Here is a 21,098-nt window from a genome sequence, read left to right on the forward strand (position 1 = left end):
CTGACAGTGATCGGGTTGGGTACGTGAGTTATAGGGTGAGTGTTCGAATCTGGAACTCACTGGATTTATGCAATCAGCCGTGCGGTATGCTGGTTCCCGTGCCGCTGCCGCTTGGGTGCGTCTGCGGTGACTGCTCATAATACGACATCCTGGCCAGTGTCAGGCCCGGATCGATATGTAATAACAAACAACACATGTTATGTACGACATGAGGTGCCGTGATGAAGAAGGGGGCCCTTGGGGGTCGACAAGGCATGTGGCAATTTTCCGAGCGAGTGGAGCGAGTGGAGCACAAAAACAGCAGCGGAGAAGCCAGCAAACAGCAGAAGGTGGGAGAAGCAAACGCAAGCAAAAACACAGAAATAAGGAAGCGCTGAATTACACAGTTGTTTAAAGCTTCAGGAGTTGTTTCGCCCCTCACTTCCCTTCAGGGCTCAGGGCCTTTCGCAATCATGTCCATATCGACTAGTGCAGCATGTGACCTTTTACGGGAGAACATGCCTTATGAGTTCTTCCGTACAGCCCGTACAGCCGGCCTCACACGCCGTAAGAAGGTTCGTAAGCCGTGTTGAGGGAATTCATTGGGCTCGTGTATGCTTCACTGAGGATCTCAGAATTGTAGCTCTCGTGGCCGCTATTTGCTCAGCTTGTGGACTTATTGTGTCCTTCATAGCAGTAGTCCAAGTGCGCAGGTATGGCGAGCTGCAACCCTCTGCGCATGCCCACCCACAACCTAATGGTGCAATCACTGAGCTCCTATCTTTGCATGTTTTGGGCTCTCTGTAACAGGATGTGTTCATGCTGCTGAAGGTTTAGTTATGTGATGGTGCTGGCCTATTGCCGACCCAAACCCCAATTTGTCGAAACCAATTCATCCTTGCCCGCAAAATCATTGGTATAGATCCTGGCCAATCACCCTGGCTTCCCAAACTGATAGCCATCAGATCTGATTGCCAAGCTGACAATGCAGGACAATACAGTCGCCATGTAAGGTTCCAATGTACGGCACGGTTTTCGATTTTCGCAGGCACTCCTGTAAGGTGTTCACATTTTTGATTCAGGTGGCCGAAGCTTCTATGGAAGCCCTTGCATAATGTGCCGCCCGGTGAACAAACGACAAATTGTTTGTGAATGCAAAAATTGAGTAATCCTTGTAATGGATAGTCGACGGTAATATCATGATACAATGCAATAATGACCTAATAGCATTATTACCTTTAAATGGTATTGCTTTCCACTACAAAGCGCAACCACTGGGATTTTGCTGCCGCTGCCAGCAACAAAGGCAATGGATGAGTCCCTGTACAGGTAAACATTAATAGGGAATATGTCAACGAACTGCATCATGGGATTCTGGATGACTGTGCGTTCGGAAAGAGTATTGCTTGCATATAAAGCCGGCAATTACGAGTCTAGGCAAGTTTTCCTCTAAGCTTGCCTACCTGTCTAAGCGGATGCCATTGTGCCCTGAAGTTGGATCGCTGCCATGGATTAGACCTGTCGGGTGCCCGTCGCAGCTCGCAGATTGGCCCCAGGAAACAAAGGACGCCGATGACCGGCCAACTACCGCGACATATACAATATATTTAAGTAAAAGTTTCGGGAATGCCCGCCCCAGAGTCGTTGAAAGTGTTCGTGGTCTCCTCATTTATGACATGTTCGAGGGAGTCCTGCTAGAGAGTCCGTGCATAAGTCATCGGACATCACAATAAATATCAGTAAGCGTGAACCTTCCATAACCGCTGAAGTTGAGCTCGTTCGCGGAAAAGTACGCCTGTTTCTGGACGACGCCGATCGTTGGATGCATTATTCCGGTGTCAAAAGTAGCGAAATTTTCCGTTCAGTATAAATACGAAGTTTTATTCTCACGAATAGCCTGTATCCTCGGGCCGTGAAAGCACTGGCCTAGCGCATTGTGCTGAACCGCGCCCGCCTAGCTCCCGCGCACCCTCGCGTACTGCCTTTCGAATGTTTTGTTACCGAAAGCAAGCTGGACCGGCAGCTGTCCACCAAACGAGTGCAGACAAAGCTGAAGTACTGTAAGGTGGCGGCATGCTTAAGCTAAACGTCGGTTAGACTTCCAGTTCATGTCCAGTGGCAAGCGACGCCTGGTTGCCGCCACCACGGGGACATAGAGCCGACCTACATGCCTGGGCAATGCACCTTACTGTACACACCGCTGTGATGTCTAAAACCTGTGTGGTTTTAGTTCGCAGGGTTAGTTTTTCTGTCGCAGGGGTGCAGCGCCGTACCCAGCAGTCCTTTAAACCTGACGGGATCCATGCACCGCATGAGAACCCTAGGTGCCGTACTATACCAGCCCACCCCGTACAACGCTACATGTTTTGCCCTGCATGGATAAGCTGTTTATGCAAAACTCCCAGCGCTTCCCTCTCGAGGCTCCGTTCATGACATACATGTAAACCGTCTGTGTGCAGCAGTTTGGATTACGATGGCCTCGAAAAATGCAAAGGTGGCATATCTCTTTCACCGCGTCGTACAATTAGGTACGGCGACGACTGGAGCAAATGCTAGCCTGGTGCGGCAATGAATTCAGTTTGCCTTGGGACTCATGACGGCGAGTTCGTGGACTGCCCTACCGTAGTAGCGATTGAACCGGATTGAACCTGCTTGGAGTGGCCCGCTGTGCATCCCGTGCCGTCCATAGCTCCATACTTAGACGCAATCACGCACTTCCTTGGCTTGGGAGGGACAGGTTCATCAGCTGGCTGACGAACGCCGTGAGGTGGGGCTCTTTTCCAAGTCCCGGCCCCATCCATTGGGCGTAAAGGACAACATGGAGTTTCAACAAACGGCAACCCGGTACAATCAGCAGCAATCCTTGCAAGGAAGTCTTGTTTGCAAAGGGATATTATTGCAATTAAAGCATTTGTTCATGAAGAAGATCGCGCGAGTAGCGAGTCGTCTACTTTACATCGACAGCGTACGGCAGCAGATCCCATCGGCTAGAGCAAAGCTGGAGTTCAGCCATGCCATTCTGTTCAATCAATATAACCTTGAAACTTTGATAAAGATTTCCGGAATCACAACGCTTCAACAGAGTAGCTGTCAAAAAGCCTTCAAGGTCGAAGTTTTTATTCTAGTATTAATGCTTATTAAGTAATCATAAACGGTATGTGGAGTAAGTTCTTTTAAGCTTGATTTGTAAGACGCTGTATTTAACGCATTTGACGTCACCATGGCTTCAATCGCCTCACCGGGGATAATTCGGCGATGAACTTGTTTCAGAACTTTCCCGTTATGTCAATGAGTTATTATTTCGGGAATGTAAAGATAAAGATGAAGGCAATGAAGTTCCTTTCCAGCCTGACTAAGGGTGCATTTCCAGTGCGGATTAAGGCCAGGGATTAACCCTCTGTCCTCCATCGATACCTGCTCAAACGGCCAAGTTGTTGGCAAACTTACCTCGCCTTTTCAACCTTTGGTTCCCTTATGGAACAAAACTGTGTGGTAAGCTCGTACCAAGGACTTCCGTGCCCTAATCTCTGGCCTTAATCCGCACTGGAAATGCACCCTAAGGCCACAGGCTAAGGGCCTATTTCCAGTGCGGATTTCAGGTCCGAGATTGATGTCGCGTTAATCCAGCTTAATCCCCGGTAATCCTGGGCGCTCCCTGAAATTTTCTGGTTGGCGAAGGTAATATCCATTTCAGCGAATGGACAGGAGGCACGTTTTTCTCGCCGTACCGTTGTGGCCAGTGTGGTAATTAATTTTGCCAACATTTTTGCCTGTACAAACCGCGAGGTACCTATGAATGTAGGTTTACTTCCAATTAGCTTGTGCAACCCCACCTAGAGGGTAGGACACAAGGTCGGGGAGAGCAATTCTTGGACTGCCCCGGTCGCACAATTCCTGTGCTTCCCTAATTCGACACCCCGGAATGTCGGAATGTCCCTGCCAGGCCAATTCGCGTCCCTGTCAGGCCAATGCAAGGGCCTGTCCCGGCAATCTAACTTGTCCCGGGTGCATCCCCCGTGCCAATCTAAATCCCTGTACCGAGCAATTCGACCAATTGCGGGGTCAGCCAGGAAACTCTCAGGGAGGCCTCATCCAGAATCGCGGGAGTTGAAGGAACTTTATGAAACTCTGTAAGGGTAGCACTTACAAGTATCTCTCGTGTACTGTGTTGGTTTCGATTCCGTACATGGGCCAGGAAGTGGCCGGAACCCTACACGCCTGGTTACCGTACTCCGTACTCATTCATTCATACATTCATTGTGTGTGTGTGTGTGTGTTTTCAACGAAAAGATACCACCACCCGACCCAACCCGAACCAGAGGTGTGTGTGCATGGCAAGCCGCTCACATTTTTAACACCCGGTTTATTCATTCATTCGTTCGGTCGTTCAGACAAACAGACATATCCACACGCCTTGCCTTGCGCTGTGGTTCAGCCCGGCTAAGGGCCCCTGGCACCCGACCATACGACATCTGTTCAACAAAAAGATACCACCACCCGAACCGAACCGAACCAGTGGCATGGCGAGACGCCCACAATGTAAAGCCCCTTTCATTTGTTCATTCATTCGTTCATTCATTCATCGAATCATTCACACAGACGAAGACATGTAAACACGTGCCCTGCCCTGCACTGTGGTGTGCATTCCCATTCATTCAGTATAAGGAGGTCTCCTTTCGGGTGTGCTTTTGATTCGACATCCGGACTCATATCGGGGCTCATACCCTGTTAAAGGCTAAGTGGATCGGATGCTATAGTAATTGCCAGAGCGTTACAAAAGCGACTAACTGCTCAGCTCAGCCACAACTCACTACTCTACAAGCATACCAGACAAAAATAATCGCTGGCTCATTCCTATTTATTGACGAGTTCGACAGTCGATCAGCAAGTACGGAAGATGGCTCCGAACCACTCCAGAAACCAACTATCATGCAAGCACCAGGCGACAGACTGACCGGACAACATTTTCCTCAACACTAATCCACGTACGGTCTGGGTTGGACCAGGTGTTATTTTTTCTCTTACAAGCTCCGAGGTAAAAAAGATTTCGGGTTTTAGGCCTTTAGGTTTTTCGGGTCCCGTACCCCGATTTGTGGGGCGGCTCAATCCTACGATTTGACTACAAGAGCGACTGGGCCGGCTGATGGGTTTAGGGTTCTAGGGCTGCTGAAGGGGGACATGGGCGCTGCGGAGGCTAGAGTGCGAAATTTGTCAATCGCCATCCTGCTCGGTTACGTCCTTTCCTGGCGTGATACACCGTACGCACGAACATCGTACCTTGACAGTGGCACACACACACCTAATGACGAACAAAAGCGGCACGTCGTAAAACGCTTTGAAGAGCCTCTTACGCCTCCCTCGGTAGGGAACCGGCTTCACACTCTTTGCGGCATGAACAGCCGCCCTGCCAGTAGTAACAACCAGTAGCGCCCGCAGTCCCATAACGTGTTGGTACTGCCCGTTGCCCCATAACGCCGGCTTGTGCTGCTCCGAAGCCATAAATGTAATTTACACGTAGTGTACAAATGGAGGAGGAGAAGCCCCCGAAAATCCAAGCTGCCTACCGTCCTCAGCATTAACAGTACTTAAAAATAGGCAGCAGACCACCACACCCTGCGTTTCGATAACTTCAGCTTCACAGCTCTCAATCACCCAATTTAACCGCACGTGTGCAGAGCTGCAGTGTCTCCCTCGAATGGGCCCCAACGCGGTGAGCTCCTCCCCCCCCGTTCAAGCAATTATCCCCTCTCCTCCTGCTCCTTTCCAGTGCGATGACGGCGCTATGAGGAAACCAGCGACTCGCGACTTCAATGACGAGGACACCACCACAACAACAACAACAACCGAAGGCGCGGCTAACGAGCAAAGACGCCCGCATAGCTAGCTAGGCAAGCCATATACCGTTTGACGTCGTCTCCTTCATCCAAAACGCGGATGGACATGTACAAAGCAAGAGAATATATATACAACGCCAAAAAGCGACTCTTCTTCATGCAAAAATGTATGTAAGTCGCGAGCAGGATGGGCGGGGCCGAAACGAACCAAATCCTCAACAAAAGTGAGAAACCACAAAAGCGCCAAATTCCCAAGGTGCCCCTGTGGGAAATGGTTAAGAGGCACCCTAACAAAAAAACCCAAGCCGAAGACCAAGGCTTTACCAACAACCCGATTGCGACGCTCGGTGGAGAGTCTAATGTTACCTTACCATTTGAAATCCATGTCAAACCTTCGTTTCTTCTTTTTTTTCGCATCATGCATGTCGTGTCGTACACTCGCAGCAGCCTGCTCCTACAGCCGCGCCCCTGCTGCACCTGCACCTGCGCCTCCTGCCCTTCGCCCTTGCTGATATCGCGAACGAAGGGCCATTGCTAGCTTGCTTGACAGCTCACACGTACGCCAATAGCTGTCGAGTTATTAGATACACAACCTTAACCCTTATGCTGCAGCCTGCCCTCCAGAGCAGCCGCGGCATCTGTGGCCCCGCTGCTGCGGCTGGTGCCATTGCATTTCCCTTATTAGGCATGGCCCAGAATGAGCGGCTGGCGCTGCTGGCTGAGAGCAGCAGCTGCAGCAGCAGCAGCAGCTTCCCGCTGCAGCTGCTGGGGGGGAGTAGAGAGCAGGAGGTGCAGGGGGAGGGGGGTAAAGCGGGGTACATGGCAAAGCATCATCATGCTCTCATCAACAGCTATCCTTTAGTAGTCCTACAGCACCACATCTACACGGTATCGCACCTACACATCCCTTACCAAGGCATGCCACTGCATATCATCCAGCCTCTCACCTTCTCTTCCTCCAGCTCCTCCTCCTCCTGCTGCTGCTGCAGCAGCTGTTGCTCGTGTCGCTTCTGCTCCGCCCGCCGTACCGCCGCCGACACTTGCCGCGCCACGCTGCGGAGCTGCTCCATGTCGAACTGGGCGGCCACATGTGGGTTGCCTAATCTGGATAGGTTGAGAAGATCAAGGAGCGAGGACGCATGGCTGGAAGTGGGCTCGGCTGACGGACAAGGGAGGGACAGAGGAGAGGCAGGGAGTCAACGTGTGCGAGGAAGCGGGGGACGGCGGTGAAGGGCAGGGCAGGGCAGGGCAGGGCAGCACAGCACAGCACAGCACAGCGCAGCACGCCGTGTGTCAGTCAGAGAGTCGACATGTGGGAAGGGGCCATTGGTGCGAGTGGTGTTTGAGGAACTGAACACTGGTTGAATACTGGTACAAGAGAAACATCTAGATCAAGGCACCACATGCGGTTGAAGTGCACAAGGTCACAAACCCATTTCCCGCCACCCGCTCACCATCGGGTCGGTCGGTTCAGGTATTCAGTGGATTGACCTGGTAGGTCCATTTTTCTATGGATTTCACCTAACCTGGCCGCATGTCCGTCTGCCCCTCCACATTAAGAACCAAACCAACTTGTCCCTCTATCACCCACATCCCTGTCCACACATGCCATGCATACGCGCACGCATCAGACGCCCATAGACACACACAATTTCCCCTCCTCTCCCGCCCTCCATCCCGCCCTCCATCTCTCCCTCCACCTCTCCCTCCATCTCTCCCCTCGCCTCACCCTCCTCGCATAGGGATGCCATGACGCCGGTGCAACCCGCAGCCAAACACTCGAGCACCGTGGCATGCGCCAGACCGTAACCCGCAGTCACATGGACTAGCAGCGCACCATCGACAAAGCCACTGCTGCTGCTGCTGCCACTGCTGCTGCCACTGCTGCTCCTGCTGTCACGTCCTCCTCGCGGATTCGCCTGGCCCTGATTTTCATTGTCTTGCTCCCCCGTCCCCGTCCCCGTCCAGCCAACCCCGTCCATGACGGCGCGGACGGCTGCCACGCAGGGGGCCGCTTCGAAAGGGAAGTGGCCGCCTGGGCGAGTGTATTGGTACGTGGTGTTTGGGTAGTGGATGAGATCGGGGAAAGGAAGGAGGGTAGAGCGTTGGCTCGAACACATGTACAGAAGGCTTGTACGATGATGTGTATGAAAGATGCGAGAGAGGGCATTTGACTGAGGAGAACACCGAGAGGGAGTGTGGATGTATGGATGCATCCATGGTGAGCAGTTGTTGATACCCTTCAAACCTTGCCAAAGGGCCAATAAAACGCGCTGTGTTAAAACAAAACCTTCGTACGTCCAACCACCAACTGACAACCGCAATCCAACATATTAGGTATACATCTGAATGTTGCTCATGCGGCTTTTTATCACCGCGGCTACTAGTGCCACATCTCCTACAGGTTTCAACTACAGCTTTTTCAAGTCGCGAAAGCTATAGCGCTACTGCTACTGATACTGCTACTGATACGACTACATTCCTCACTCGCTGACTCGTGCAGCAGGATGCCCTTAGGTCTGATGCCGGGCTCCAAGCGCCCCAGGTACTCCACCAGCTCCAAAACCCGGCTGGGAGCCACCTGCGGTGGCAGCAGTAGCCGCAGTGGCAGCAGTTCAGCAGTAGCAACCATAACAGCCAATCCTTGCTCGTTGTTTCAGCAGCTTCCTGGAAGTACAGTAGCCGTACCAGTACCAGTACTGCAGTACTTGTCGCAGTGACAAAGACAACAGCACAGCAACAGCAATGGCAGCAGTAGCAGCAGCAGTAGCAGTGGTGGCGGTAGCAAGCCAGAAGCATTCGGCGGCAATTAGGACCCCCTCCCCCCCCAAGAGCTCCTCCTCCCGGGAGCCCCCTGCCACACACACCTGCATGGCGGTGGCGAAATCCCTCAGGTGAATGTAGCTGGTGGGCTGAGTAGCGCGGCCCGCGTACAGATTGGCCGCCACCCACCTGCCAATCAAGATCAGACAGCGGGTGCGACAGCGGTTTTTCCTTAGAGGTTGTTTATCTCGGGTGCATGTGTGCTGAGCGACCATGTCGCTGAAGCGGCAGTTCGACCACGATATGAAGGTGATAAACCCGGGGACACAACTCCCCCGGGTATCCGGGAATACAACCACAAAGGTGGCAGGCACTTCATCAGGCGCTATGTGTAATTAAGTACTGATGGTCTCGTGCTCCGAAAACTACCCAACAACACCTACCCAACACCTACCCATACCCATACCCATACCCATGGCCTTTCTTACCTATCCATCAGCGCGCGGACCTCTAACCCCCGGGCCTCCAGACGTCTTCACATTGTCTTCGGATCGGATTTGGTGTGCTTTGACTTTTCCTTAAAACCTCTAAAAAAACCTAAACCCCCAAAATCTCCGTCTACGTTACCTGCAGCGGCTCTCTACCAGCGCACAGAAATCCTCCGTGGAGTACCTGAATCCAATGAATGGAAACGATGATGGGACGAGTAGCGCAGCGGCGTTCATTGCAGCAGCCGCGGTGGCGACACCGCCTCTGTGACCTATCCCTGCCTCGGGGGGGCTCCATCGGGTGATCACTGCTAGGGGTGGCACCCCAACTGGTCAACCGTCCTCGTCGTCATTCTCATTTCCGTGAACGTCCCCTCTCCTCCTCCCCCTTTCCCCCCATCCTCTCATCCGAAACGACGGTCCTAGGAAAAGATTTGCGCTTTCCAATAATTCAAGCCTGCCGTTTTTTTCAAACAATCTAAGATGCAACGGTCCACAGAAGATATGACGGATGCTGTTTGACCGATGATGACAAGTCGAGGGGATGTCTAGAATCCTTGGGAAATACTGATTGTACTGTGCGCCTCCTTACTTGTTCCAGTTAATGTACGGCGCCGCCAGATCACACTCCAAGATCGCGTTCTGAATCCCGTACTGAATCATCTTGGCCAGTCCGAAGGGCAAATCCTGCATAAATACATACATACAAATACACATTTACGCATTCACACACGCAACCCAAGCTGCATTCAGTGTAGCGAATATATTGGAGTCGCTATGCAGCGGCTAGCTGGCTACGTGTCGATGCCGCGAGAACGCGGGCTTTGTCGCGGTCGTTCGTTGCGGTAGTTGTGTTGTGCTTTGTGTACGGTGCTTGTATGTGTTGTCTGGTAGCGCTAAGATACAATAGCTACCATTAACCGCACTGCTGTGGCCTTCTGCGGCCTTTTTTATTTCCAACATTCAGTTTAAGTATGGCATACCTGGCCCGGTAGGTCACTGCCATTCACATCAAAGAGCTCTGAAAACGCGAAGCAATGCTCGTTAATAAGGTTCTGTGACCGCATCACCTGTAGAACGGACACACTGTATCGGATCAGCGTTATATCCCCAGATGAACAACAAATTATGTAAAGGTCGAAGAGGAACATTTCAGGGTGTATGGACTTACGGACCGATGCGACTACATACACATGGCTCATGTACCTCGCAGACGCACGAGGCGCACATCGACGAGAGGCACAGGACCCAGTAGTGTTGTAAGGAGAATATCCATGTAAGCTGGAGCACTTGCAAGCCGTATCGTATGCTAAATGTAGGAGGTTCGGGTTTAAGACACCGATTTCACGGAAACCGAGCTGCCATGATAGGAATCCTGCTGTAGCGAATATGCAAAGCTCGTTAGAACTATAGTCGTCTTATGGAAAAAGTGAGGTCTTTCAAGGAAAAGCCTTGCAAACCCTTCCCAAACTGAAACTCGCCTGAAGAAACTTTAGGTCTGGAGTCTTTTCCTTGACGAAGGCAGCAAGGACAATGTTTTTCAGGCCTGCAAGTCAGGAGCAAAAAAGCCACGGAGGAGTCAAAGCCTTAAAGTTCACTGCGCCAGCTCCGGAAGCCCCAGCTCCGTGCACAGAAAATAAACATATCTAACAGAGAAATAAAGACAATCACGTGAATCGAATTACAGTTAGGTTAAGCCAACTTCACTTCTCTCGGTGTACCGTAACGCTCCAACCGAGGGCATGATACCTACCACATTGCGACAGCAGCTTGAAGGCGTTCACCTTGTCCTCCACCGACTCCTGTCCAGCAGAAAGGCACTCCACAATTGTCGCATCCAAACAGAAAGGATTGAGCTTTGCTAGGCGCTCCTCGCGGGCTTTCCGGGCCTCCTCGGCGGCCTTCAGCCGGGCGACTTCCTGTTTCACGACGCTGCTGGCCCGCCCAGCAGTGCTATCTCCGCTGCTTAGCGGACCAGCAAAACCGTCAGCACTGGAGTGCCGCTTGGACCTGCTACTGAACAATACAAGCACATTCTTCATTTTCAATCCTTCGCCGAAAGGTTTCCGTTGCTATGTATTACACAGACAGCTTTTGCAAGAACCTGTTTGTACTACTATTTTCGGATCAGGTGAAGAAATGACAAGAAGTTACCGTCCCGACTACCGTAAACCGTGGGCTTGCGTACGCCAGCCACGTCGGACTACGCATCAAATCTCCCATACATCGCTCACACTTGTACGCAAACATCCAACACATACATTTATACATACAGACATACGCACATATATTCCGCATCCTCTCTGCCTTGTTACGTATACAGAATTGCGTATGTAAACCGCTTCGACGTCCCAGGCCCTACTCCTACTGCTCTATCACCCACGTAACCCGATCCCAGCGATGGATGTATGTTCGCTTTCCCCCCAACTCCCCCAGCCACACGATGTTTCCCCATCCTGGTCGTAAAACGGTGTCTGCAATCCAGGATCCAATGGATCTGTCGTCATCGAGCGCGTTGGACCCCTTCGCCTCAAGTCAACCCTAGCTAGTGTACGCCAAGGCTTGATGAAGGCTGAAAATGAGGGAGAGAAAAAATGGACGAGAGAAGAGTACGATATATTTACGATGAGGGTCTTAATGTCACTCGGGAATTTTCCAAGGGGATATCACTGACAGATAAGGATGGCCGTAGCGAAGCGCTGAACTGCCACACAACGACAGCGGTTGGAACTTATTCCAAACACCCAACCAACTGCCAAGTAAAATGTCAGGAACAAAAGGAAAGCCGAAAAACAATTCTGTCCGTGAGAGTCCTGCCATTAGACAGCCAACCAACCAACCGAACAAACAAACAGACGAACAGATAGACGAACAAACGAGATCACACCTCAAACAGAACGCAGCAGCCCCGATTCAACTTTCACAACCACCATTCATGCATCATCTTCATCAACATCACCACGACCGCTCCGTGCTCAACATCACTAGCAACACCTTAAGCGCACCTAATGCACCTAGTACGGAAGACAAAAACCAAATCAACCAAACAAGCACATGACCAACTGTACACGTATAACTCTAACCAACCCAACTTCCTCGCGTGTTACCTCCACCAGCATCAAGTCCATGCACACAGCCAACCAACCAACCACCACTCAATGCGACAACAACCAGGATTCTTCACCAGGGTACCCTAAAATTTCGGTCGTGCCCAAACCCTCTGATTTACCTATCGTTGACCTCCCCGAAAGTTTCCATGTCAGCCTGACCGTTTTGTCGGGCACCCCGAAACTGACTGAAGCGGTTTTCGGGGCAAAGTTTAGCTGGATTCTATCGTAATATGCTAGGACTGCTGAATTTACAGGTGCTTGACTATATTTTGGAACATGGCGCCTGGGAGCAATCGTTCAGGCATGGATTTTGCCCATAACCAAGGAGTAAAAGCAACTAGAGATTTCCCTGCATAGGTGTAAACTCCGCATCAGTTCCCCAGGTACTTTCATAGCGCCACTATTATACTACTTGTATGATAGGAGCTTAGCAGATGCCTTAGGGAAGCCGCGAATCCCGAGGGAGATGCGGGGCACCTTGGTTGGGCGTTCATCATCAGCTGACTCAGGCATGTTTAACTATGCATATGCTTAGATGTGCGATATAGCCGCAACGCACATTTGTACTTGTTGTTTTACTGGTGAACAAGCGGGCCTTACACTGCTAGCCCGGTTTCCAGGCGCCTTCCGCACCCGAAAATGCTTTACGCATTTACGCTTGAGTATCTTTCGGTTTTCCCCGAAAATGCCTTCGGGAGGCTTCGGTGGGGCCCCCGAAGCAATCCTTAAAATGGCCCCAAATCCTTTCGGGATGCTCCGGGTCGCACAAATCTTCCTTTGGGCAAAACGGAAAAATCTCAAAAATGTTCGGGCCCGAATCGTGGTGAAGAACCCTGACACCAACACGACCACCCGTGTTTGGAATATAGTGCTTCTACTAGGGAGCGGTCTTTCCGTCCGTCCGTCCGCCCGTCCGTCCGTTAGTTAGTTGGGTTTGTCCACGTAGGTGAGCTCCAGCTGCTCTTAATGGCTCTCGGCGTCCCGCGTACCCTCCCCCCCTTTTCGGTCAGATGCGTGGTATGTGGTATGTGAAATACGCACACCCGCACATACATACATACACCCACACACACACCGCCGGCGACTGCTTTCATCGATATATACGTACAGACATCCCCCCCCTTAAAGCTGCAACAGGCCGTCAGCACTTCCCCCACCCTCCTGGCGCTCAATAGATTGATGGAGCAAACACACACACACTCTCTCGTGGATCCCCGTGGGCCCGTTTCAGAGCTCGTATGTGTACCGAGGCGGCAGATGACCCGGACGCCGCGGTTGCGGCTTGGCCAGCTCGGCCGCCCAGATGTCGCAGCAGTCGTACGGGAAATGTCGGAAACTCGCTCCGCAGCGGTTGCAGCCCCACACGTGGCAGTTCTCAATCAGGTGGTCGCCGCCCAGGATGAGCCTGACGACGACGACGACGAGGAGGAGGACAACGGGATGACGATGACGATGATAGAAAAAAGGGGGGAGCTGGCGTGCGCAGCCAGTAAGAAGAGGTGATGACTCACAGGTTAGCCTCGGTTCAGGCGCGAGGGTGCAATAGGTGCAGAAGGTAGTGCGGGCTGGCTGCTACCTACAAAAGGTTGCCACCTACAACAGCAGCTAGTCATCGGCTCGCCACACCAGCTACGTCCCCCCACCAGTGCTCACCTCCGCTCTCTCATGCCCTCCATAAGCTTGGGTGACGGAAAGCCGTACACGATGGGTACGATAGAGCCGCCGCCGCAGCGGGGGCAGAGCAGGTTCTTGAGGAAAGCCATCTGCTGTCTGTACTGCCGACGGGACACGCCGTTGCACCCGGCGGGTACAGGAGCCGGCGGCGGCGGCGGCGGCGGCGCTGCATCGGCTGTCCCACTGCCGTCGCCATCAGCTGCAGCGGCACCAGCGCCTCTGCAGGCCGCCGCTGCCGCTGCCGCCGCGCCGGCACTGCATGTGGACGCGGATGCCGCGGCCGGCAGCGCCCTATCGTAATCGCCATGGCCACCGTCGCTGCAGCGGCGTGCAGCCGCACAGCCGCTACTGCTCCCATCACCCTTGCCGTCACCGGGCTCAACGGGTCGATCATTGCCCCCGATTCCGTCGATGACGCTTCCGCCATCGCCATTACCTCGCCATCCTCCTCCATGCGGCCGAGTCGACGACCCTAACCCAGCAGTCGACGTGATGCCAACGCCTGACGCTGCCGCTACCCGCGCGTCGGACGCCGCTGGCTGTAGCGTCAGTACCTGTGGCGGCAACAACGCTGGTGCCCCCACAGCCGCAGTCATCCCCCCGGTGGCCATGACCGGCTTCATGCCACCGCACGACAGCACTGCTGCTGCTGTTTCTGCTGCCGCCGCTGCCCCCTCCTCCTCCTCCTGCTGGAGCACCAGCTGCTGCTGTTCCCGCCGGTCATGTCGATCTTGATGTCCCTCCGGCGCCGCACCAGGGGGGTTAGGCCCCGTCATGTCCCTGTCGACCTCGCCCTCGGGAAGAAACCACGAGGAGTCGGCCCCGGGCTTGCCTAAACCCCCCGGGCCACCGAATCCAGCCAGACGCGTTGGATCCAGATCTGTCGTACTAAGATTTGGATCTGCGTTCCTGAATGTATCCGAGACTTGTTGTGCAGCAGGTTCTTGTTGTTGTTGTTGTTGTTGTTGCCGCAACGGACATCGCCTTCGCAGTAGTAACGGCGACAGGCCGGCCCCGCCCGGCTCTGATGCCGCCGCTGCTACCCCCAATGCTGCCTCCGCGCCGAGTGCTCCCGTTCCCGCTACTGCTATTGTAACTGTGGCTGCAGCGTCAACGGGCGGCAGCTCTATCCCAGCTCCGACTCTCAGCTCCGAAACCACTCTACCCGCGGTTCCACATCCCGACGGGAGCACCCCTGCCCCAGCTCCCTGCCCCGCCCCCAGGTCCCCCAGGTGCGGCTCCGTGGGGAACACCCACTGCCCCCAGCGGCTGCTGTAGAGGGCCGACCACAGGGACTCCGAGGAGGCAGCCTGGAAGGGGGGAGAGGAGGGGGGAGAGGGGCGGGGGGGTTGCACACCACTGAGCCGGGTCCCCCCACCCCCTAACGACCCGCCGGGGACTACATGGCGGCTCTACACACACACACACCGGCTAAAGAGCACCCATAACACCCTGAGACGGACGGACGAGTGTTGAGAAACCCAACCAACTATGGCAGCCCTACTCTAACACATCCTGTCCTCAAAAACCCTAACCCTCCTAAATTAAAACTTCTAAAACTCCTACAACCCGAAACCCCCACCAGGGACATAACCCGGGTGGCCCCCTGCGCTCGGAGGGGCCCCCAGCCTACCAGGGACATGGATCGGCTGGTCATAGCCGCTGCACTCAACGACCGGTAGTCCAGGTGCCGGAATACAGCCTCAAGCAGCGACACAGGCAGGCAGTCCAAGCTAAGACCACCATAACACGACATGCCGGTGCTGCCGCCGCTACCGCTGCTGCTGCCTCCGCCGCCGTCGACGTCCACGTCAGCTGATGACGTTCGTCCGATTGGTCCAGATCCAAATACGGACTGCCGTACTGGCTGAGCCTGCGGGTTTACCGTTGGTGCCGCCATCCACGGCTGCTGCTGCTGTTGCTCCTCCGAGCACTGTACTGCAACGGATCTGGATCCGGATTCGGATTCCGGCGGGATGGGCCCTAGCAGCGGTGGCGGTCTTTGCGGCGGCTCACAGTAGCAGCCTGTACAGCAGACCGGCTGAGTGCGTGCAACACCGCATGTACCGGCCGTGGCGGTACCGATAGCTGCAGATTGCGGAGGTGCGCCGCTGACGTTGCCGGCGCCGGTGCTGCCTTGCCCAGGGCCGTCGGCCGTCGGCTGCGGCTGCAGCTGGGGCGGCAGTGCGGCTGCCGCGGCGGCGGCCGCTGCAGCGGTCCTGCCTGGGCGCGAAGGTCGGAAGTCCTCCTGCCCTGGAGCTGATGACGTCATCACGTCCCGGAGATAGCTGTTGACTGCCGTGGGCGAGAGAGGGGGAAGGTTTGCGGGGGAGGAGGCGCTGTAAGGAAAGAGCCAGGGGAGGCCGCCGGAGCGGCGGCACTGTTATTTGAGAGACATTCTCGCTCAGGGCTCAGTCCATTAAGACAAATACACACGCGCGCACACGTGGCTCCCCCTACCGCACCTGCCCAGTGTGTTTTTCCTCTGGAGCTGCGGATCTGGAACAGAAGACGTTCAGGGTCCGCCCCTGGACCTAACTTGGCTTGGAGCTCCGCCACGAGGGCTTGCTCGTTCGGGACCTGACTTCGCCGAGGGGCCGCGGGGGAAGTGAAGCGGGGCCGGGGAAAATAAAGAGCCGAGGATTTCGGGATAACTAAACACAGACAGACAGGCAGAAAGACACGGTACGGCAAACGTAGAGCATGGCAAGCTCACGGCGGTGGATGGTATTCCGATGACAGGTAGGCGCTTGTATAGGAGCTGTGACGGTTGTTGTGAGGCCGTTAGGGGCGGAGGAGGGCGGGGGTTATGCAGGAAATGACGATGTGGGTGCGGCGCGTGTAAGGAGGCGTGGAAGGGATTGGTGGACGGGGAAACGCGGAAAGATGTACATGGTTTGGCGTTCTGTAAAGCTTTGGAGAGGGCTCCGTGACGGGCTTTGCGACGGAAGGAGCTGCTAGAGTTCAAAATGGTTAAATTTGGGGTTGTGAAGGAACTCCACACACAATTCGGGGAACGTGGTGGGAGAGGCGGCGAGGCATTACTGTGGGCTAGGCGTGGCAAGGCGTGAAGTGCAGCGAAGCAGGCGCAACGCCCGTCATCAGGTCATTTTTTGATGGTCTGTCATGGTCACATCATGTTCGGCAAGGGCGTCGCAAAGCTGCATCATGCTGCCCGAAGCCATGGAACCCTCACCTGAGGCGGGTCCCGGTTAATGAGGGCCGCCAGCTTGGCCTCTTGCCCGAACATTGCAACTCAAAGGTATGAGATAACGCAAACAGCTCGTAAATTTTAGCAGATGCAAGCGGGGACAAATTATATGGCACAGGCGCCTAATATTGTCTCCAGGCTTCGAGCTGTTTTCGCGTGCAATACCGTTACGTATTCCAGTGCATACCTCTCTGAAAGGTCATTTGTATCAGAAAAAGAAAATTATGATAGCTGCAGTGCCATTCCTTATTCCTGATGGTAGTTGATGCATCTCGCTAGCTTTTCACAAAGAGGAAGCACGACACGAACTCCGCTATATCCTCGCATAATGCGTTCCGGATTTAAAATTCTATACCATTGCGTATTTTCGCAATAGGCGTAACCATATTTCGACCTCGGTGAAAGATTTTCACCCAGGTTATTGGGGTTGTGAATCTTGCTATGGTCCTTGCAAGCGCCCAACATTTAGGAAAGCTACGTTACCTTCTTCCCCGATCATTGCCTTTGCGATCGCCGCGACCAGTTAGACTGCACAAACCAAGTATTCGCGCAAGCGTGGTCACCAACGCCATGGCGGGCCCTGCCCAAATGCCCGAAGCCTACCCACATGGCTTAAAGACTTTGACCCCAGGTGAACCGGGTTCCGCGTGGGGACAGCACGCGTCAAATGACGGGCTGCCCTTTGGCATCCCTGTTCCTGAGGACAGCTTCAGGCCGCGTGTAGTGCATCGCACTATCCAGGACCCTCCGGATTGTGTGTATTGTTAAAGTTTGCGGCCGACCAGTCAAAGACTGCGTTCAAGGGGCACCATAGATCAGGCACACCTCTTATGTTCCCTTGTCCCCTCCTACCTACCCTTCCTGCGCGCGCCGTACTGCAGTCCCTGTCTCTTAACCAACGGCCGTGCCCAGCGCATCGATATGAAATCCGATCCGCGTACTTGCGAAAAATCTTTCACCGCCCGACTCCTCGTTTCATTCGAACTTGGTTTCCCTGCTGGCCCTTGAGCCGTACTTGAGACCACGACGTCTAACGCCCCCTCCACTCCTGAGCGCTCCACCCCCCTGGTGAACAACTCTTTGATCTTCCGCTCCAAAGATTATATATACACGCTCCCTCCAAAAACACAACAACCCAAATGCGTCTCCAGGAAACACCATCGTCGAGGCGCTGCAGATCCTGGGTCCCGGATTCCGGTTGGTGCCCCTTGATGGCAACTCGCCGTACGTCAAACCCAAGGCGGCGCTGTACGACTTCAACGGTACGACGACATGAGAACGCCTCCACGTGAGGCCCTCCCGGAAATCTCCATGAGCCCGTGTGTGTGTGTGGGGGGGAGGGATGATGCGATTTGGGTCACACTGGGGTTTATTGGGGATATGGGGTGCTGTTTTCCGGCTTGCCAAGTTTGCAAAATGACGAAAACGCGCACGTGGTGATGAAGGGAAGGGTGTTGAGGAAAGGGAGTACCTAGCACTTGCCCCAACACCGTTGGTGTGGCCGCCCTGCAAGCTCCGCGACAGCGTTAGCCATTGCCGTTTGCTCGGTCCGCTGGCGTTTTGCCCTCAGTGCCCCTTTTTAAGTGACGCTACAAATGTCCTCTCTGCGGCCCCAGGGGTTTCGCCGTGTCATGCGTGTTCCCGAGCGCATACCGGTGATGCGCTGTTAGCAATATAGTGCGCCTCCATTGAATTACCGTACGGCTTTGGTTGTCGTACATTGCCGTACCTCCTGGCGGCTCGCAGGCAAGGAACGCCGTTGGGACGTCGTGGAGAGTCATGCCAGTGTGGGTGTGGTGCTGTACCATCGGGACCTAGACGCGTTTGTGATTGTACGGCAGTTCAGGTACGCATACACACATACACGCACACGGACACGCACCCCCCCTAACCCCCCTTGGGCCAGCTGATCGCCATAGTCTTAGGGTTATTTCCTCTCCCCACTTCTCCGCCCTTTCTTGTACATGATTTCCAACTCCGTGGTGGCTTGCCGCTGGTCAGGAAGAAGCACGCGCCCCTCCCTGCCCGCCCCGCTCCCTCCTAAAACCCCGAACCGACCAGACCTGCGGTGTACGCGAGCCTCCTCAGAGAGGCCGAGGCGGCTGGCCGACACCCGCCGCCCTTCAAAGACGGTGCGCACTCGGCTCCGGGACAGAGGCGGGAGGGGGGCCTTACGAGCGCGCGCGGCTCAGTGGTTCATTCAAGGAACCGAACATGAGCACATGGTGGTGCACACACACACATACACATACACACTCACGCGTGCGGATGCACGTGGCCGCAACGAACACACGCACACACGCACACACACACACACACACACAAACACGCACACACGCACACACGCACACACACACACACGCACTCACACATACGCACACACGCACTCAGAGTATGCCTTGATGTTGTCTCAATTACCTCCGGCCCCGCGCCCTGCCGCTGCTGCGTCCCTGGACTGTACGGCGACCTCCCGGCCCATCTCTCGGGACGACGGGTCACTCGCATCCCGCCTGGCGCTTGCCGCCTCATCTCCTCGCGACGCAGCCTTCACGTATGAGTTGTGCGCGGGGCTAATCGATAAGTCCAAGTCGAACGTCGAAATCTGCCAAGAGGTACGATGCCGTACGGTACAGTGTGGTACGGCAACCGCAGTGCCCGGCACCGTCTTCCTCTCCTTGAGACGTGCGAATGTGGGAGGAATCTGACTGGGGGGTTACCGCGCAGTACGGCAAGGGTGATTGAGGCCTCGGTGCCGTACGGAATGACCCACCCTGCGAGCTGTCTCGTATGTTCACTAAATACGTCCTGTCACACACATAAATACAATAAAACATAAATACAAGAAATGTATCAAGAACTTGGAACATATGCATAATTTTATTGCGAATGCAAGGTTATGTTAATACAAAATTTCATCTAGTTTTATGTTTGTTTTATTGACTTCTCACTCACTCACTCACTCACTCACTCACAGGAGATTCTCGAGGAGTGCGGCTTCTCAGTCCCCCTAGAGGCCATTCGGGAGGTCGGGGTGGGCATCTCCTCAGCCGGAACACAAGGGTCTCCACACATCATGTACTACGCTGAGGTACGACAGGATGTACGGGTGGTGTGAGTTAGCGGGCGGGGGGAAGATGAAGGGGTTTGCACTAGCAGATGCACATCCGGGAGCTGGGTGCTGTTGCTGGGGTCTTGTCTTCCCACCCGCAAATCTCCCTCCCCCCTTCCCCCTGCCCCTCCCCCCTCCCGAGGTCGCCGCACTTCAAGAACGCCTTTTGGTCAGTTCTACGTCTGGTACACTCATGCCCTGGCAGCACCTTCACTCGTTCGTGGTTCGTCTTTCCCCCCTCCCTCCCCCCTCCCTTACCTCCCACACCCCCCTCCCCCTCCCTTACCCCCCACACCCCCAGGTGGACTCCTCAATGGCGGTCGAGGGTGCCGGTGGCGGCCTGCTAGGTCACGGCGAGTGCATAGAGGTGCTGGCGCTGCCCCTGGATCTCAGCCAGGACTTTGTGATGGACGGAAAACTGCCCAAGAGTCCGGGTAGGGAGGGGGAAGGGGGGAGGGCGGGTTAGGAAAGGGGGGGGTACTGCGCAGATAGGTATCCGGCGCGTATATCTGGGGCCACGGTCCCGATCTCGACAGCATTGGAGTACGGACACCATCTAGAGGTGACGTGTCGCTTCCTCTACCTCTGAATTACAACACCCATCTCCATTATCACCACGTCACCACGTCCGGGTCCTCTCCTAGGAGAGGACTCTTTCCGCCGCCGCCGCCAGCCACCCGCCCGCCCGGTTTCCTCTTCCCCATCACAGGCCTTATGTTCGGACTGACGTGGGCGTATTTCAACAAACTTAACGGTAATCTTGGGCCACGGGGTAACGGCCCCGCCAACGGTAATTGCGCCAATCCGCTGCTTACAGAGGAGCTGGTGCTGAAGCCCGTGTTACCTGCTTGAGCTTGAGCTTGCGTGAGCGAGGGAGGGAGGGGGGACGGCAGGGAGGGGGAACTTGCGACGTGTGTGGGGCGGGCCAGG

General features: G+C 54.7%; 5 protein-coding genes across 5 annotated transcripts; 1 reads left to right on the forward strand and 4 right to left on the reverse strand.

Annotated features, from left to right (window-relative positions):
- Positions 1-3,548: 3,548 nt before the first annotated feature.
- On the reverse strand, positions 3,549-5,478 carry VOLCADRAFT_99225 (uncharacterized protein; the record flags this gene model as incomplete). Its single annotated transcript, XM_002958006.1, has 2 exons — positions 3,549-3,812; positions 5,257-5,478. 2 exons carry the CDS (start codon positions 5,476-5,478, stop codon positions 3,549-3,551), a joined length of 486 nt encoding a protein of 161 aa, XP_002958052.1.
- A 1,016-nt stretch (positions 5,479-6,494) lies between these two features.
- VOLCADRAFT_119824 (flagellar associated protein) lies at positions 6,495-9,727 on the reverse strand (the record flags this gene model as incomplete). The annotated part of the gene is made up of 7 exons (XM_002958007.1): positions 6,495-6,575; positions 6,761-6,972; positions 7,543-7,848; positions 8,301-8,394; positions 8,681-8,765; positions 9,204-9,248; positions 9,657-9,727. The coding sequence occupies 7 exons, from the start codon at positions 9,725-9,727 to the stop codon at positions 6,495-6,497; spliced, it is 894 nt and encodes a 297-aa protein (XP_002958053.1).
- A 776-nt stretch (positions 9,728-10,503) lies between these two features.
- VOLCADRAFT_119825 (uncharacterized protein) lies at positions 10,504-11,106 on the reverse strand (the record flags this gene model as incomplete). Its single annotated transcript, XM_002958008.1, has 2 exons — positions 10,504-10,610; positions 10,818-11,106. 2 exons carry the CDS (start codon positions 11,104-11,106, stop codon positions 10,504-10,506), a joined length of 396 nt encoding a protein of 131 aa, XP_002958054.1.
- A 4,375-nt stretch (positions 11,107-15,481) lies between these two features.
- VOLCADRAFT_119827 (uncharacterized protein) lies at positions 15,482-17,098 on the reverse strand (the record flags this gene model as incomplete). Its single annotated transcript, XM_002958009.1, has 4 exons — positions 15,482-16,143; positions 16,314-16,428; positions 16,565-16,609; positions 17,045-17,098. Coding segments are annotated over 4 exons (876 nt in total), but the record flags the coding sequence as incomplete, so codon positions are not given.
- A 531-nt stretch (positions 17,099-17,629) lies between these two features.
- Positions 17,630-21,020, forward strand: VOLCADRAFT_119828 (uncharacterized protein; the record flags this gene model as incomplete). The annotated part of the gene is made up of 9 exons (XM_002957980.1): positions 17,630-17,690; positions 18,211-18,321; positions 18,806-18,905; positions 19,121-19,191; positions 19,604-19,671; positions 20,034-20,147; positions 20,311-20,337; positions 20,470-20,602; positions 20,878-21,020. 9 exons carry the CDS (start codon positions 17,630-17,632, stop codon positions 21,018-21,020), a joined length of 828 nt encoding a protein of 275 aa, XP_002958026.1.
- Positions 21,021-21,098: the final 78 nt, after the last annotated feature.

Source organism: Volvox carteri, assembly GCF_000143455.1.
Source record: "Volvox carteri f. nagariensis unplaced genomic scaffold VOLCAscaffold_84, whole genome shotgun sequence".
In the NCBI taxonomy this organism is placed as follows: Eukaryota; Viridiplantae; Chlorophyta; class Chlorophyceae; order Chlamydomonadales; family Volvocaceae; genus Volvox; species Volvox carteri.